Source organism: Xenopus tropicalis, chromosome 1 (assembly GCF_000004195.4).
Source record: "Xenopus tropicalis strain Nigerian chromosome 1, UCB_Xtro_10.0, whole genome shotgun sequence".
NCBI classification, from domain to species: domain Eukaryota; kingdom Metazoa; phylum Chordata; class Amphibia; order Anura; family Pipidae; genus Xenopus; species Xenopus tropicalis.
The window spans coordinates 43,625-61,441 of NC_030677.2; the positions used below are offsets into that span (position 1 = coordinate 43,625).

The window sequence follows — 17,817 nt, forward strand, 5'->3', positions numbered from 1 at the left end:
ATATCTCACTGGGGGTCAGTTTGTATCAGAGGCTCATGTAAGGGGGTTACTGATTGGGAGAAATATATTTGTAGCCTTAATTCCAGAGGAAGGTAAGTCTGCCAATTTCCCGCTCATATCTCAGTATGGGCCAGAGACTGGGGATGGGGAGGGGCTAATGATGGGGAGGGGCTAATGATGGGAAGGAGATTCATAGTAGGAATAATAATAATACACAGACAGTTGAAGAGTCAGTTCTTTCCCCCGTGGGTGTCGCTAATAGAAGTGACTATGAGGTGGCTCTTACTTTTACTCTGGGGGGCAATGGGCCATGGATTGGTACGGTAAGTGTTTTCATTTATTACATATGGGGAATATTTACTTGCCTTACTGCTCATTGTAACATGGATTTCCTTTCCATCCTCATGCCATGATCTTACTCTTTGCCTGTTCCATGTCTGGTAACTGGCAGCAACTTGTTACAGGGAGATTTAATGGGGGGAAAGTACTCAATAAGAAATAGCAACACTGCAATCATCCTTTAGGGATTTACTCATCTGAGCTGGATGAACTGAGCATGCCCAGAAGCCAACGGCTCAAGTACATTCCTGAGGGAGTGGCCGACTGGTTTAGAGGAGGAGGAAAAAATCTAATTCTTCTAATTGATTAAGGGGAAGCTGCAGCCTTACTATTAACCTTGCTGAACAAGGGGAGATCCTGTCCCATGTCATGTTGCACGGAGGGGTACTGTCCCTTTAATGGTCAGTACAAGCCCTATTCATTGCACTCATTTGCACAAGGGGGCGGGGATACTGTCCCTTTAATGATAAGCACACAGGAGCATTAGTGAGGTTAGGCACCAATGTTGGGGATCAGGCTCACAGTTGGGGTTCCCATACATCCCATAGGGGTTCAGTTGGGTCACCCCTCCCTTTGCTGCTGTAACTGCCCCTACTCTCTGGGAAGGTTCCCACTAGATGTTGGAACAGTGTTGTTGGAATTTGCTTCCACTCAGCCACGAGAACATTACATAGTTACATAGTTACATAGTTACATAGGGTTGAAAAAAGACCAGTGTCCATCAAGTTCAACCCATCCAAGTAAACCCAGCACACCCAACCCACACCTACCAATCTATACACTCACATACATAAACTATATATACACCCACTAGTACTAACTGTAGGTATTAGTATCACAATAACCTTGGGTATTCTGCTTGTTCCAGAACTCATCCAGGCCCCTCTTATAGGCATTAACAGAATCTGCCATTACCCCATCTCTAGGGGCATTCCCCAACCCCCTCACTGCCCTCACCGTGAGGAACCCCCTACCCAACATCCCCCGGCAGGGCATTCCCCAACCCCCTCACTGCCCTCACCGTGAGGAACCCCCTACCCAACATCCCCCGGCAGGGCATTCCCCAACCCCCTCACTGCCCTCACCGTGAGGAACCCCCTACCCAACATCCCCCGGCAGGGCATTCCCCAACCCCCTCACTGCCCTCACCGTGAGGAACCCCCTACCCAACATCCCCCGGCAGGGCATTCCCCAACCCCCTCACTGCCCTCACCGTGAGGAACCCCCTACCCAACATCCCCCGGCAGGGCATTCCCCAACCCCCTCACTGCCCTCACCGTGAGAAACCCCCTACCCAACATCCCCCGGCAGGGCATTCCCCAACCCCCTCACTGCCCTCACCGTGAGGAACCCCCTACCCAACATCCCCCGGCAGGGCATTCCCCAACCCCCTCACTGCCCTCACCGTGAGGAACCCCCTACCCAACACCCCCCGGCAGGGCATTCCCCAACCCCCTCACTGCCCTCACCGTGAGGAACCCCCTACCCAACATCCCCCGGCAGGGCATTCCCCAACCCCCTCACTGCCCTCACCGTGAGGAACCCCCTACACTGCTTCAAATGGAAGCTCCTTTCCTCTAATCTATAGGGGGGGCCTCTGGTGCGCTGATTGTTTTTATGGGAAAAAAGAACCCCCCCAACTGCCTATAATCCCCTCTAATGTACTTGTACAGAGTAATCATGTCCCCTCGCAAGCGCCTCTTTTCCAGAGAAAACAACCCCAACCCTGACAGTCTCACCTCATAGTTTAACCCTTCCATCCCCTTTACCAGTTTAGTTGCAGTCTCTGCACTCTCTCCAGCTCATTAATATCCTTCTTAAGGACTGGAGCCCAAAACTGCCCCCCATACTCACTGTTACTGCCCCCCATACTCACTGTTACTGCCCCCCCCATACTCACTGTCACTGCCCCCCATACTCACTGTTACTGCCCCCCATACTCACTGTTACTGCCCCCCATACTCACTGTTACTGCCCCCCATACTCACTGTTACTGCCCCCCATACTTACTGTTACTGCCCCCATACGCAAGGTGGGGCCTTACCAGGGACCTATAAAGGGGCAAAATTATGTTTCATCCCTTGAGTCAATGCCCTGTTTATACAAGACAGCACTTTATTTGCTTTAGTAGCCACAGAATGACACTGCCTGGAATTAGACAACTTGTTATCAACAAAAACCCCTAGATCCTTCTCCATTAAGGATCCCCCCAACTCACTCCCATTCAGTAGATAGTTTGCGTTTATATTATTTCTACCAAAGGGCAGAACTTTGCACTTATCAACATTGAACCCCATTTCCCAGTTTGCTGCCCAGTTTCCCAGTCAAATCGCTCTGCAAAGCGGCACATCCTGCATGGAACTTATAGTTTTGCCCAATTTTGTGTCATCAGCAAAAATAGAAACAGTACTGTCTATGCCCCCCCCTCCAGGTCATTAATAAACAAGTTAAAAAGCAAAGGCCCAAGGACTGACCCCTGCGGTACCCACTAACCACACTGGCCCAATTAGAAAATGTTCCATTTCCCCCCACTCTTTGTACTCTATCCTTCAGCCAGTTCTCTATCCAATTACAAATATTATGTTCTAGGCCAATATTCCTTAATTTGATCATTAACCTTCTGTGAGGTACTGTATCAAACGCTTTAGCAAAGTTCAAGTAGATGACATCAACTGCCATTCCAGCATCAAGGTTCCTACTCACCTCCTCATAAAAGGCGACTAAATTAGTCTGGCAAGATCTGTTACCCATAAACCCATGTGGCACAAACTAATAGTATTGTGAACTGCAATGTATTCAAGTACCCTATCCCTTATTACCCCTTCCAGAAGCTTTCCTACTACTGATGTCAGACTAACAGGCCTATAGTTTTCAGGCTGAGAACGGGATCCCTGTTTAAATAACGGCACCACATTAGCAATCCGCCAGTCTCTTGGCACCATGCCAGACCTCAATGAATCCTGAAAAATTAAGTGGAGAGGTTTGGCAATCACAGCGCTCAGCTCATTTAATACCCTGGGATGAATCCCATCCGGCCCTGGACCTTTGTTTACCTTTACATGTTCAAGTCTCTATTGAATTCCCCCCCGAGTGACCCATGTGTCAGTAGCTAAATTACTAGCACTGGGCATATTACAAGGGAAGCCTTCATTATCTGGCTCCTCAGATGTATAGACAGATGAAAAGTAAGAGTTCAAAATTTCTGCTTTTTCCCCGTTCTCATCAACCAACGTACCCCCCCGTGATAATAAAGTTCCCACCCCTTCTTGCTTCATTTTTTTACTATTCACATAATTAAAAAATAATTTTGGATTCTTTTTACTCCTAGCAGCAATATCCCTTTCCATCTCTATTTTAGCTGCCTGATAGCTTTTTGCTGCTTTATTTGCCCCCCTGTACCTGATGAAAGCCCCAGCTGCCCCAGCTAACTTGAATGCTTTAAAAGCAGGTTTTTTCTTACCAACCCCGACCCTAACACTTTTATTCAGCCATAAGGGTTTTGCTTTGCGATGCCTCTCCTTGCTTACAAGGGGGATATACTGTTGTGTATACCTACAAAGCAATGTTATAAAGATGTTCCATTTTCCTTCTGTGTCTAACCCCATGAGAAGCCTTTCCCAGTTGACACATTGCAGAGATGCCCTTATACTGGCACAGTCTGCACGTCTAACACTGAGCGTATTAGTTACTCCCTTATAGAGCTGTCTCTGTAGCATTATCCCAAAGGAGACCATGTTGGGATCACTGTTCCCCAAATGCTCACCCACACAAATGTTAGAGATGAGTTCATTATTATTAGAAATCACCAGGTCCAAAATAGAATCATTCCTAGTGGGTTCTTGAACCGCCTGAAATAAAAAGTTGCCATTTAGCATAGTTACAAACCTACTAGCTGTTTCTGACTTAGCCCCCCCATTACTCCAGTCAATGTCCGGATAATTAAAGTCCCCCATAATAACAACTTGACCCAGTTTTGAAGCCTCCTCCATTTGCAACAATAGCTGGGCCTCATCCCCCTCATCTATACGGGGGGGTTTATAACATACACCATTGACCATTTTCTTTGTGACCTTCAGCCCTACTGAAATTTCTACCCAAAGAGATTCGACGTTTTTATTGGTAATGTCTTTATTACACGGCTTTAAATCTGACTTTATGTAAAGACAAACCCCTCCCCCTTTATAATCTCTCTGTCCCTCCTAAAAAGTGTATACCCATTTAAATTCACAGCCCAGTCGCATTTATCATCCCACCAGGTCTCAGTGATACCAATTAAGTCATAATTTTCAATACATGCAATAGTCAAATTGGACACTGATTTTGGGGATCAGGCTCAGAGTTGGGGTTCCCATTCATCCCACAGGGGTTCAGCTGGGTTGAGGTCAGAGCTCTGTGTAATCAGGTTCTTCCCATCTCAGCAAACCCATTCTGTACAGACCTGGCTCTATGCAATGTGACCCCCCCATGTGCCCAATTTGTCTAATGTTCTTGTGGCTGAGTAGAAGCAAATCCCAGCAACACTGTTCCAGCATCTAGTGGGTGACCCAACTGAACCCCTATGGGATGAATGAGAACCCCAACTGTGAGCCTGATCCCCAACATTGGTGCCCAACCTCACTAATGCTCCTGTGTGCTTATCATTAAAGGGACAGTATCCCCCCTCTTGTGCAACATGAGTGCAATGAACAGGGCTTGTACTGACCATTCCACAAAGTAGTGTTGGGAATTTCATGGTACCTAGCAGCCTTTAGGTTCCAATGGAAGCAGCGCCCCAGTCCATAGAAACAGCCCATTATTCCCCCAAATGTAAATACCCTGACTCCGACTGTTCCATCAACCCCAAACTAACTGTCATTTCTTTGTGCCGGGGGTCAGCGTGCCGCTGCAGAGAGGGACATCTCTCAGACAGACGCTGATAGAAAGTCGGTTTCCAGAGAATCTTTTTCACTCCTTATCGATGGACTTAGCCGGGAAATATTCCTCTCTTCTGGATAACACCCATCTCTCCTTTATAGAACCTCTAACCAACTACATGGATGTAAGTGTCACCATAACCTTCCTATTATAAGCTGTATGCCGAGTCGGCACTGTTTGGGCAGCACGGCAGATAAAGTGCACAAATATCCATATAATATAAATGCAAATAACCTCAGCTTCTTACTTTAAATTCCAAACCAGGCAATTATTTAACCCTCCCCATTACTGTGCATATATATAAATATAATTTTACTGCCAGACAGGAGCACAGAGATTCTGCATTGCTCAGTGTGTAGCTCGGTCTGCAGTGCAGAATAATATGGGGGCATTACTGGGCTTGACAGAGACTACCCCCCAAAACTAAGGTGACCAGATTTTTGGAGCAAAATCTGGAGACAAAAATGGTGGTGCGGATTGACCCATCTGCGCAGTGAAGTTTTCTGCACCGACGGACCTCTTAAGCTGGCTTCTTGGATGCCTGCCGATCCAGGGAATTCGCTGGGAGGTTTTTTGCCCCACGGGTACAGCAAACAGGGACAATTGCCATGGGGACAGCAGCTCTGAAACGGGGTAATCCCCGTCAAACGGGGACAAATGATAACCATAAACCCTAACTTTGCCCAACACTCGGGACAGGCAGGGAAGCAGAAGATTCTGTATATAACGTCTGCTCAGTTGGGTGCAAGCTGCAATACCAGCCATGGCCAACGTTGTGCCCCTCGTTGCTTCACCACTCGGGCACCTTATGAGTAAATAAAACCTGTAGCAACTGCCTTTGTGCCTTCCTGCTGTTCTGCTGAAAAAGAACAACCTCTGGGGGTGCAGCTCATTAGCCTCCCTGGGTGGGTACGTGGAGCAATATCCCCCCTGCTGTTTATATAACATTTATGGGACTCTATAAGGCCACTATCAAACATTATAAAATCTTAAAGATAAGATCATAGATATTTTATTTTATTTAAACTGCTTTACAGAATTTCTTCCCTTTCCCACAAAAACATGAGCAGCTCTATACGAGAAGGGGTCCCTCCCCACTGCCGACATTGTCCAGTGACCAATTAGCAGTGAATATAAAAGTCATGTGATATCACCCAAGCTGCATTGCAGCCGCAGTACTAAATTCCAAAGGAGAAAAAGGAAAGATCTGAATCAATCTCGCCGCTCATTTATATCAATATTCCGTTATTTTCAATATCCGTGGCATTTCTAACCCTACTGGGCTGCGCAGCCTCTATGTAAACATATAGTTCAATGCTGTCTATACATACAGTAGCTCCTGTATCTGCTTCCATTATGGATATGTATATAAAATTCTAGTTATCAGTTCTGTTTGGCTGCCAAACCTTCCGAAAATCAATTATGGTTCCCTATGAGCCAATTGGCTACACAATATGCACAGTCTGATCCATAACATCCACCTTCTCCATATCCCTTGCAGGGGGCCCCTGCGTCTCCGATCCTGATTGGGCGTGTGTAATGTGACATCATCCCATATGCGCACAATGGGTGCAACCTCATTGGTGGGGCCATTATGAGCTGTTGAGAGATTTCTGGTTAATCTGGGAAACTTGACAGCTCTGCGTGGTTTATAATTACTCAGTTAAGCAGTCGAGCAAATAACTTGGTGATAATGTTTAGGGTGAAGACACACAGAGCTAATAGTAGCAGCTACTTGTCTTCACTAAAGAAACAGACAATGCTGATCATTTAATGAAAACTCTCTATGTGTCTGTGTGTGTGTTTTAACAGAGGCAATTCTCAGTATTGTCAATGGCGGGGTATTTTCTGGACTTTAGTAGCCATGAAAAAGTAGGTGCTGCTAGTAGCTCTGTGTGTCTTCCCCCTTACAGGTAGTAGCCCATGGTTGGTCTATCAGATACCACTTATGGGGCCTGATTCACTAAAGTGCGAAAAAAATTATCGCACGCTTTTTTGCGTTAAAAAAGACGCGATAATTTGCGCGCGATTCACCATAGTATTATTATCGCGTGCGATAAATTGCCATTTTCGCATGGGTTATTTCTTGCGCTAGTTTTACCGCATGCGTTAATTTCCGCGCTTAAAAGAATACGATCGCATGATTCACTATAACTTTTGCGCGCTAAATATCACATTCGGCTATGCAAAAATTAACACGTACTACAGGCAGGCGAGTTTTTGCAATAAAATATGGACTTACAGTGTTATTTATTCAGTCTGTGTTTCCCCCAGAGTGACGCAGCCGCCAGTTTGCAGCGAAATGTTCATTTTTAATACAGTAATTTTCTGCAAGTATTGGCGTGTATGGCTAACATGGCGTGCGTTCATTTGCGCGACTATTTCTATTTGGCTACAAGTGATGAAATGCTTCGCCAGGCATGGATTTGCAGCGGATTTTGGGACGTGCGTTGAATTTTTTCGCGGCGGATTTTTTCATGCGTTTCGCAAAACAATCCGCCAATCGCAAAACACATGAAAAGAATTTGCCACGCAAAAATTCACCGCACATCCAAAAATTTATACAAACGTCAAAAAATAATAGTCACAGCAACAATTTTTTTGCCCGCACAACATTTTTGCCGTTTCGTGGATCTTTCGAAAGATTTGCTAATTTTTCACTAAAGAAACCAGAACACATTTGCTCATCACTAGTGGCTACTATTTATATGCTACTATTTATATGCTACTATTTATAAGCATCTACTATTTATATGATACTATTTATATGTGGCTAATATTTATATACACCATTTATATGCTATTATTTATATGCTACTATTTATATGCTACTATTTATAAGCATCTACTATTTATATGATACTATTTATATGTGGCTAATATTTATATACACCATTTATATGCTACTATTTATATGCTCCTATTTATAAGCATCTACTATTTATATGATACTATTTATATGCTACTATTTATATGCTACTATTTATATGCTACTATTTATAAGCATCTACTATTTATATGATACTATTTATATGTGGCTAATATTTATATACACCATTTATATGCTACTATTTATATGCTACTATTTATATGCTACTATTTATATGCTACTATTTATAAGCATCTACTATTTATATGATACTAGTTATATGTGGCTAATATTTATATACACCATTTATATGCTACTATTTATATGCTACTATTTATAAGCATCTACTATTTATATGATACTATTTATATGTGGCTAATATTTATATACACCATTTATATGCTACTATTTATATGCTACTATTTATAAGCATCTACTATTTATATGATACTATTTATATGTGGCTAATATTTATATACACCATTTATATGCTACTATTTATATGCTACTATTTATAAGCATCTACTATTTATATGATACTATTTATATGTGGCTAATATTTATATACACCATTTATATGCTACTATTTATATGCTACTATTTATATGCTACTATTTATAAGCATCTACTATTTATATGATACTATTTATATGTGGCTAATATTTATATGCTACTATTTATATGCTACTATTTATATGCTACTATTTATAAGCATCTACTATTTATATGATACTATTTATATGTGGCTAATATTTATATACACCATTTATATGCTGCTATTTATATGCTACTATTTATATGATACTATTTATATGCTACTATTTATAAGCATCTACTATTTATATGATACTATTTATATGTGGCTAATATTTATATACACCATTTATATGCTACTATTTATATGCTACTATTTATAAGCATCTACTATTTATATGATACTATTTATATGTGGCTAATATTTATATACACCATTTATATGCTACTATTTATATGCTACTATTTATAAGCATCTACTATTTATATGATACTATTTATATGTGGCTAATATTTATATACACCATTTATATGCTACTATTTATATGCTACTATTTATATGCTACCATTTATATGTGGCTAATATTTCTATACATCATTTATATGCGGCAACAATTTTTACACACTATTTCTAAGCTACCATTCATATGCGGTGACTATTCGCGGGCGTAATTTAGCACATGTACCGGCAAATACCGCATTGAAATAGTCTTCGCGAGTTAAATAACGCATGCAATATCGCGCGTAAAAAAGCGCAAGTATGCTTATAGTGAATCGTGCGAAAAGTCGCCAAAATTAAGACGCAGTAAATTTTTTAGCGCACACTAAAAATAGCGCACGTTTTATCGCACTTTAGTGAATCAGGCCCATAGCTTCATATCAATACATGACCCGAAATGGATTAAAGGGATACTGTCATGATTTTTATGGGGTACTTTTATTTCTAAATGACACTGATTACATTTTTTTTTACATTTTTTTTAGTTGTAATATTGGTGTGTAGGCGCCATCTCAGTGCCTTGTGCCTGAGTCTGAGCTTTCAGCCAGCACTACACATTAGAACTGCTTTCAGCTAACCTATTGTTTCTCCTACTCCCATGTAACTGGAGGAGTCCCAAGCCGGACTTGGATTTCTTACTATTGAGTGCTATTCTGATACCTACTGGGAGCTGCTATCTTGCTCCCTTCCCATTGTTCTGCTGATCGGCTGCTGGGGGTGAGGGGGGGGGGGATATCACTCCAACTTGCAGCGCAGAGGAAAAGTGTGAGTGAAGTTTACCAGAGCACAGGTGACATGGCTCTGGCACCCTGGGAAACGAAGAATATGGCTAGCCCCAAGTGACATTTCAAAATTAAATATAAAAAGATTAGTTTGTGCTTTTGTAAAACAGATTTCAGTGCAGGATTCTGTGGAACAGCTCTATAACTATTAACTGATGCATTCCCATGACAGTATTGCTTTAATCATACATTTATATAATTGTAATTTATACTCCATGCAATACTCTGGCTTATACATTGGCTCTACTGAATCCCAGTACTTTCTGTATTATTATTGCTTGATATGATTAAATTGAGTATTCTCTCTTGCTTACTGGGCAGAACCAGTACTTTGGCACAATCTCTATTGGAACCCCACCACAAGAATTCAACGTAGTGTTTGATACTGGATCTGCAAACCTTTGGATTCCTTCTGTTACCTGTTCCAGTGCAGCCTGCAGTGAGTATTGAAGAGACGGGGTGAGGGTGGTTTAGCAGAGGTCTTCTACAGTCCCAGGGGAGAAGCTGCACAGAAGAAAATGGGGAGTGGTGTAGGAGGGAGGTAGGTTGGTGGGAAGGAAGGAGAATGATGTTGAGACTCTACAGTCCCAGGGGAGAAGCTGCACAGAAGAGAATGGAGATGGTGTAGGAGGGGGGTAGGTGGGTGGGAAGGAAGGAGAATGGTGTTGAGACTCTACAGTCCCAGGGGAAAAGCTGCACAGAAGAGAATGGGGAGTGGTGTAGGGGGGAGGTAAGTGGGTGGGAAGGAGAATGATGTTGAGACTCTACAGTCCCAGGGGAGAAGCTGCACAGAAGAGAATGGGGAGGGGTGTAGGAGGGAGGTAGGTGGGTGGGAAGGGAGGAGAATGATGTTGAGACTCTACAGTCCCAGGGGAGAAGCTGCACAGAAGAGATTGGGGAGTGGTGTAGGAGGGAGGTAGGTGGGTGGGAAGGAAGGAGAATGATGTTGAGACTCTACAGTCCCAGGGAAGAAGTAGCACAGAAGAGAATGGGGAGTGGTGTAGGAGGGAGGTAGGTGGGTGGGAAGGAAGGAGAATGATGTTGAGACTCTACAGTCCCAAGGGAGAAGCTGCACAGAAGAGATTGGGGAGTGGTGTAGGGGAGAGGTAGGTGGGTGGGAAGGAAGGAGAATGATGTTGAGACTCTACAGTCCCAGGGGAGAAGTAGCACAGAAGAGATTGGGGAGTGGTGTAGGAGGGAGGTAGGTGGGTGGGAAGGAAGTACCTTACCTTATACCCCCTTGGCCCTAGCAGTACATAACATTATACCCCCTTGCCCCAAGCAGTACCTAACATTATACCCCCTTGCCCCAAGCAGTACCTAACATTATACCCCCTTGCCCCAAGCAGTACCTAACATTATACCCCCTTGCCCCAAGCAGTACATAACATTATACCCCCTTGCCCCAAGCAGTACCTAACATTATACCCCCTTTCCCCAAGCAGTCCAACATTCCCCCTTTCTCACATCATTTTTTTCTCTTATTTCCACAGCAAATCACAATCAGTTTGACCCCAAACTATCCTCCACGTTTCAGCCTGGGAATAAAATGGTTTCTATTTCCTATGGAACTGGGAGTATGAGTGGAGCCTTGGGATTTGACACTGTGCAGGTAAAAGAGTTTGCTATACAATTGGGATCTTTTATACCCCCAAGCTACCCCCCCCCCCCCATTTACCAGGGGAATGGCCTTGAGTACAGTCAGCATGGCTTATGGGACATGGGCTTTGTCTTACACAGGAGGTTTTTTCTTTTTAACCCATGCCCTGTGCACTTCTACAGTCATACACCATTTGTAAATAATAAATACTCAATGTGCTTGTTTAGTTGGTCCCTATACTTCTTCTAGAGTGGAACTATAACAAAAATCTTACTTTCTCTGCGGGGCATATACAGAGTACAAGGTATTCATATGGTACGGTGTCTCAGAATAAGTTTGTGCCACATGGTTTTATGGGTAACAGATCTTGCCAGACTAATTTAGTCGCCTATTATGGGGAGGTGAGTGTCCTTTATACAGAATCCCATCCTGTGTAGTGATTTCAGCTCTGATGCCCCAGTAGTCCCGGTTACAAACGGGTTACCATTCTTTCTGATTGGGCCGTCCAGACACAACAGCTGTATGTAATGACAGAATTGTTTTTTGTTGTTCAGTATTTGCTGTAAATGTATCTCTGATACTCTTAAATATTCGGCAAAGTTAATCTGCTCCTTCAGAAAAGATGGAGAATATTTTATAGTCTGGTGTTTCAGGTCTCACTTGGGTTTTGGCTAATGGTGCCCTTGGCAGAAAGTCTGCAAAATACATTTGTGATCCTTTCTTATAAGTCTCATTTAGATTGTAGTTTTGTAGCTGCAGCATCATGCAAGAGTTTTGGGGCTCCCACAAGAGGTTTCCCAACAATTCTTTCCTGAACTATGTGATATCAGTTACGGCCACTAGATGGTGCAGTTAGGTAGGAGAATCCCCTGAGGAGGTTTTATATCAGGTTCTATTATTTAATGTGAATTATGTGATATCAGTTACAGCCACTAGATGGTGCTGTTAGGTAGGAGAATCCCCTGAGGAGGTTTTAGATCAGGTTCTATTATTTAATGTGAATTATGTGATATCAGTTACAGCCACTAGATGGTGCTGTTAGGTAGGAGATTCCCCTGAGGAGGTTTTAGATCAGGTTCTATTATTTAATCTATTCTATTCTTTGAATCGGATAAAGCTGCCACTTTGGCACTATCTTCTGAAATTCAAGAATGTGAACAGCGCACAGATTTGCCGGAACACCTGCCAGATGGCACCACAAAAGAAATTGAAGGAAAAAGATTTATCTCAACTTCAACAACAGCCGTTGGACATCCAGTTGAAAATAGAGGACCTTGAAAATAGATCCTGCAGGGACAATATAAGAATATGGGGAGTCACAAAATGTTATTGAAATCTGGAGTCAGAAATAAACAATGACGTTTGTACTGGATTTACTATCCCAATTTTTACAAATGTATTTGATCCGTAGATCTCTGGCTAAACCCCCTAACTGTGATTGGCCTAATAATGTTAGCTAGGAGATTCCCCTGAGGAGGTTCTAGATCAGGTTCTATTATTTAAGGGAAATTATGTGATATCAGTTACGGCCACTAGATGGTGCTGTTGGGTAGACGATACCCCTGAGGAGGTTCTAGATCAGGTTCTATTATTTAAGGGAAATTTTGTGATATCAGTTACGGCCACTAGATGGTGCTGTGTGGTAGGCGATTCCCCTGAGGAGGTTCTAGATAAGGTTCTATTATTTAAGGGAAATTATGTGATATCAGTTACGGCCACTAGATGGTGCTGTTGGGTAGGCGATTCCCCTGAGGAGGTTCTAGATCAGGTTCTCTTCTCTGGCACTTGAAGGAGATTTCCCCCCGCAGAGGTTATACAAGGCAGTGAGCAAGGAGCCACCTCCTTTTTGGCCTATAAAAAAACAGATGTGCATGTTGCCAGGGAGCCTGTGGTAGGCTACGTCAAAAAGGTAACCGGCAGCAGTGAGATAGTGACGGAATAGATTTGGTTGGCGCTCACTGCGGGTGGTGAGAGTCAGCGGTAGGAGAGACAAACCAGGGACCAGTGTCAGGCAGTTCTTACCCAGTTAGTGACCTAGAGAGATAGGGACTAGGGTACATAGGGCCTAGTATACCTGGAACGCAGGGCGGAGCCCTAATAAGGTACAGTGTCCCTGGAGCAGAGAGAAGGAGCAGAGAATAAGGATCAGACCGGGGCCCAGTAGCCTCGGGAACCTTCTGTCACGGAGTGTCTTGTGTGTGGGGTGTTTGAACCTCCTGTTTATTCCTTGCAAGGTCTCCAGGTTGGAACATGGGGTGAGTTACTTGGCCAAGTACCCCAGGGGGGGCACGTGACCTGAACCCAGGAACCCTAACCCATATTACAAATTGCTTGCAGCCAATTACAGGCCTTAATTCTTTAATTTGGTTGACATTTCAGAACTTTTCTACGTGCGTCAAATGTGAAGATTTCATAGCATTTGCCTGACTTCTGGGCAATATCATGGTAATCAGCTAATAAGGATTTCAGACATTCAAAAATAGCCTTTTTTTGCTCAGGGAAAGTTTCCTGTCTGGGTTACTGGATTACTGTCACTGGAATGACTCTTCCTGAGGCACAGCCATAAAGTGAGAAGGTAAAATGAGCCAATTTCATCATCCCACCATTGAACTGACAACCTCAAATTATGGTTTTTTACCTTCATCTGTATCACTTTGGAATGTTCCAACTGTTCAGAGAACCTTAAGTTACTGTGAGAAGCTTTGTGCATCTATTGATCTCAGTGCCACCATGGATTTTATTTCCAGTTTGTAACCACAAGACAAACAAACAACTGTTTGTACCGTACAATCTGCTCACAGGTCTACAGAACCTGCAGGTCCTACTTCCCAGTCGGCACAAACAACTTCCTTAGATTTGGATCAATCGGATAATGACTTATTGGAGAGAATGAAAGTGGCACGTGGGATAAAGCCGCCACTTCGGCACTATCCCCTGAAATCCAAGAATGTGCATGGCGCACAGATTTGCCCGAATACCGGCCAGATGGCACCACACAAGGAATTGAAGGAAAAAGATTTATCTCAACTTCAACAACAGCTGTTGGACACCCAGTTGAAACTCGAGGACCTTGATCCTGCGGGGACAATATAAGAATATGGGGAGTCCCTAAGTGTTATTGAAATCTGGAGTCAGAAATAAAACAATGACTTTTGTACTGGATTTACCATCCCAATTTTTACAAATGTATTTGATGCATAGATCTCTGGCTAAACCCCCTGTGATTGGCTGAATTAGTTTACACTAAACAACAAGCTATTGTGAGTTTCTAGCGAATCTGTTGTTTCTCTTCACCATAAAATTTGCGACGTTTTTGCCGCGACCACGCTCAATTTGCCGCGGCTGGGATTTTTTTTGATGCGCAACTAATTTTTCTGCTGTAAATTTTCGCAGAAGTTTCGGGAAACTATTCGCTAATGGCGAAAAGCGGAAATTCACTGCAAATCCCTGGCAAAAACATTTGCTCATCGCTACTGTCAACTCTTTCACAACAATTTTCAACTCTTTACCAGGTTCATAAAGTTAACCCTACACTGGCAACCGGCTGGCAAGTAAAAGATATCATTGCAAAACTCCAGGTATGACAACGTCAAGAAGCCGATATGACCATTAGATGGACCAATCAAAAATATGATATTAAATATAATAATAAAATAAGGGGCATTGACATTCCTCAGAATATTCCTCATAAGATTACAATGAGTTTGTACTGACAGCCCCTCATACGAGGGTTACTGATTGCTTTATATGTTACTCCTTGTAGATTGTAAGCTCTTTGGGGCAGGGCTCTCTTCCCCTCCTGTATCGGTTACTGATTGCTTTATATGTTACTCCTTGTAGAGTGTAAGCTCTTTTGGGCAGGGCTCTCTTCCCCTCCTGTATCGGTTACTGATTGCTTTATATGTTACTCCTTGTAGATTGTAAGCTCTTTGGGGCAGGGCTCTCTTCCCCTCTTGTATCGGTTACTGATTGCTTTATATGTTACTCCTTGTAGAGTGTAAGCTCTTTGGGGCAGGGCTCCCTTCCCCTCCTGTATCGGTTACTGATTGCTTTATATGTTACTCCTTGTAGATTGTAAGCTCTTTGGGGCAGGGCTCTCTTCCCCTCTTGTATCGGTTACTGATTGCTTTATATGTTACTCCTTGTAGAGTGTAAGCTCTTTGGGGCAGGGCTCCCTTCCCCTCTTGTATCGGTTACTGATTGCTTTATATGTTACTCCTTGTAGAGTGTAAGCTCTTTGGGCAGGGCTCTCTTCCCCTCCTGTATCGGTTATTGATTGCTTTATATGTTACTCCTTGTAGAGTGTAAGCTCTTTGGGGCAGGGCTCTCTTCCCCTCTTGTATCGGTTACTGATTGCTTTATATGTTACTCCTTGTAGAGTGTAAGCTCTTTTGGGCAGGGCTCTCTTCCCCTCTTGTATCGGTTACTGATTGCTTTATATGTTACTCCTTGTAGAGTGTAAGCTCTTTGGGGCAGGGCTCTCTTCCCCTCTTGTATCGGTTATTGATTGCTTTATATGTTACTCCTTGTAGAGTGTAAGCTCTTTGGGGCAGGGCTCTCTTCCCCTCTTGTATCGGTTATTGATTGCTTTATATGTTACTCCTTGTAGAGTGTAAGCTCTTTTGGGCAGGGCTCTCTTCACCTCCTGTATCGGTTACTGATTGCTTTATATGTTACTCCTTGTAGATTGTAAGCTCTTTTGGGCAGGGCTCTCTTCCCCTCCTGTATTGGTTACTGATTGCTTTATATGTTACTCCTTGTAGAGTGTAAGCTCTTTGGGGCAGGGCTCTCTTCACCTCTTGTATCGGTTACTGATTGCTTCATATGTTACTCCTTGTAGATTGTAAGCTCTTTGGGCAGGGCTATCTGCACCCCTTGTATCAGTTATTGATTGCTTTATATGTTACTCCTTGTAGAGTGTAAGCTCTTTGGGGCAGGGCTCTCTTCACCTCCTGTATCGGTTACTGATTGCTTTATATGTTACTCCTTGTAGATTGTAAGCTCTTTTGGGCAGGGCCCTCTTCCCCTCCTGTATCGGTTACTGATTGCTTTATATGTTACTCCTTGTAGATTGTAAGCTCTTTTGGGCAGGGCTCTCTTCACCTCCTGTATTGGTTATTGATTGCTTTATATGTTACTCCTTGTAGATTGTAAGCTCTTTGGACAGGGCTCCCTTCCCTTCCTGTATCGGTTACTGATTGCTTTATATGTTACTCCTTGTAGAGTGTAAGCTCTTTGGGCAGGGCTCTCTTCACCTCTTGTATCAGTTATTGATTGCTTTATATGTTACTCCATGTAGATTGTAAGCTCTTTGGGGCAGGGCTCTCTTCACCTCTTGTATCGGTTACTGATTGCTTTATATGTTACTCGTTGTAGAGTGTAAGCTCTTTGGGGCAGGGCTCTCTTCACCTCTTGTATCGGTTATTGATTGCTTTATATGTTACTGCTTGTAGAGTGTAAGCTCTTTTGGGCAGGGCTCTCTTCCCCTCTTGTATCGGTTATTGATTGCTTTATATGTTACTGCTTGTAGATTGTAAGCTCTTTTGGGCAGGGCTCTCTTCACCTCCTGTATTGGTTATTGATTGCTTTATATGTTACTCCTTGTAGATTGTAAGCTCTTTGGACAGGGCTCCCTTCCCTTCCTGTATCGGTTACTGATTGCTTTATATGTTACTCCTTGTAGAGTGTAAGCTCTTTGGGCAGGGCTCTCTTCACCTCTTGTATCAGTTATTGATTGCTTTATATGTTACTCCATGTAGATTGTAAGCTCTTTTGGGCAGGGCTCTCTTCCCCTCCTGTATCGGTTATTGATTGCTTTATATGTTACTCCTTGTAGAGTGTAAGCTCTTTGGGGCAGGGCTCCCTTCCCCTCTTGTATCGGTTACTGATTGCTTTATATGTTACTCCTTGTAGAGTGTAAGCTCTTTTGGGCAGGGACCTCTTCCCCTCTTGTATCGGTTACTGATTGCTTTATATGTTACTCCTTGTAGAGTGTAAGCTCTTTTGGGCAGGGACCTCTTCCCCTCTTGTATTGGTTACTGATTGCTTTATATGTTACTCCTTGTAGAGTGTAAGCTCTTTTGGGCAGGGCTCTCTTCACCCCTTGTATCAGTTATTGATTGCTTTATATGTTACTCCTTGTAGAGTGAAAGCTCTTTTGGGCAGGGCTCCCTTCCCCTCTTGTATCGGTTACTGATTGCTTTATATGTTACTCCTTGTAGAGTGTAAGCTCTTTTGGGCAGGGCTCTCTTCACCCCTTGTATCAGTTATTGATTGCTTT

The 17,817-nt window shown here is 43.2% G+C and overlaps 1 protein-coding gene across 1 annotated transcript in view; it reads left to right on the top strand.

Annotated features, from left to right (window-relative positions):
* Positions 1 to 231: 231 nt before the first annotated feature.
* Positions 232 to 17,817, top strand: part of LOC101732307 (pepsin A) — a 43,911-nt gene continuing 26,325 nt past the window's right edge. Inside the window, exons 1-4 of the mRNA XM_031895194.1 lie at positions 232 to 323; positions 5,215 to 5,377; positions 10,259 to 10,376; positions 11,431 to 11,549. Coding sequence (XP_031751054.1) covers positions 271 to 323; positions 5,215 to 5,377; positions 10,259 to 10,376; positions 11,431 to 11,549 — 453 coding nt within the window. The 5' untranslated portion in view covers positions 232 to 270. The remainder of the gene's footprint in view (positions 324 to 5,214; positions 5,378 to 10,258; positions 10,377 to 11,430; positions 11,550 to 17,817) is intronic.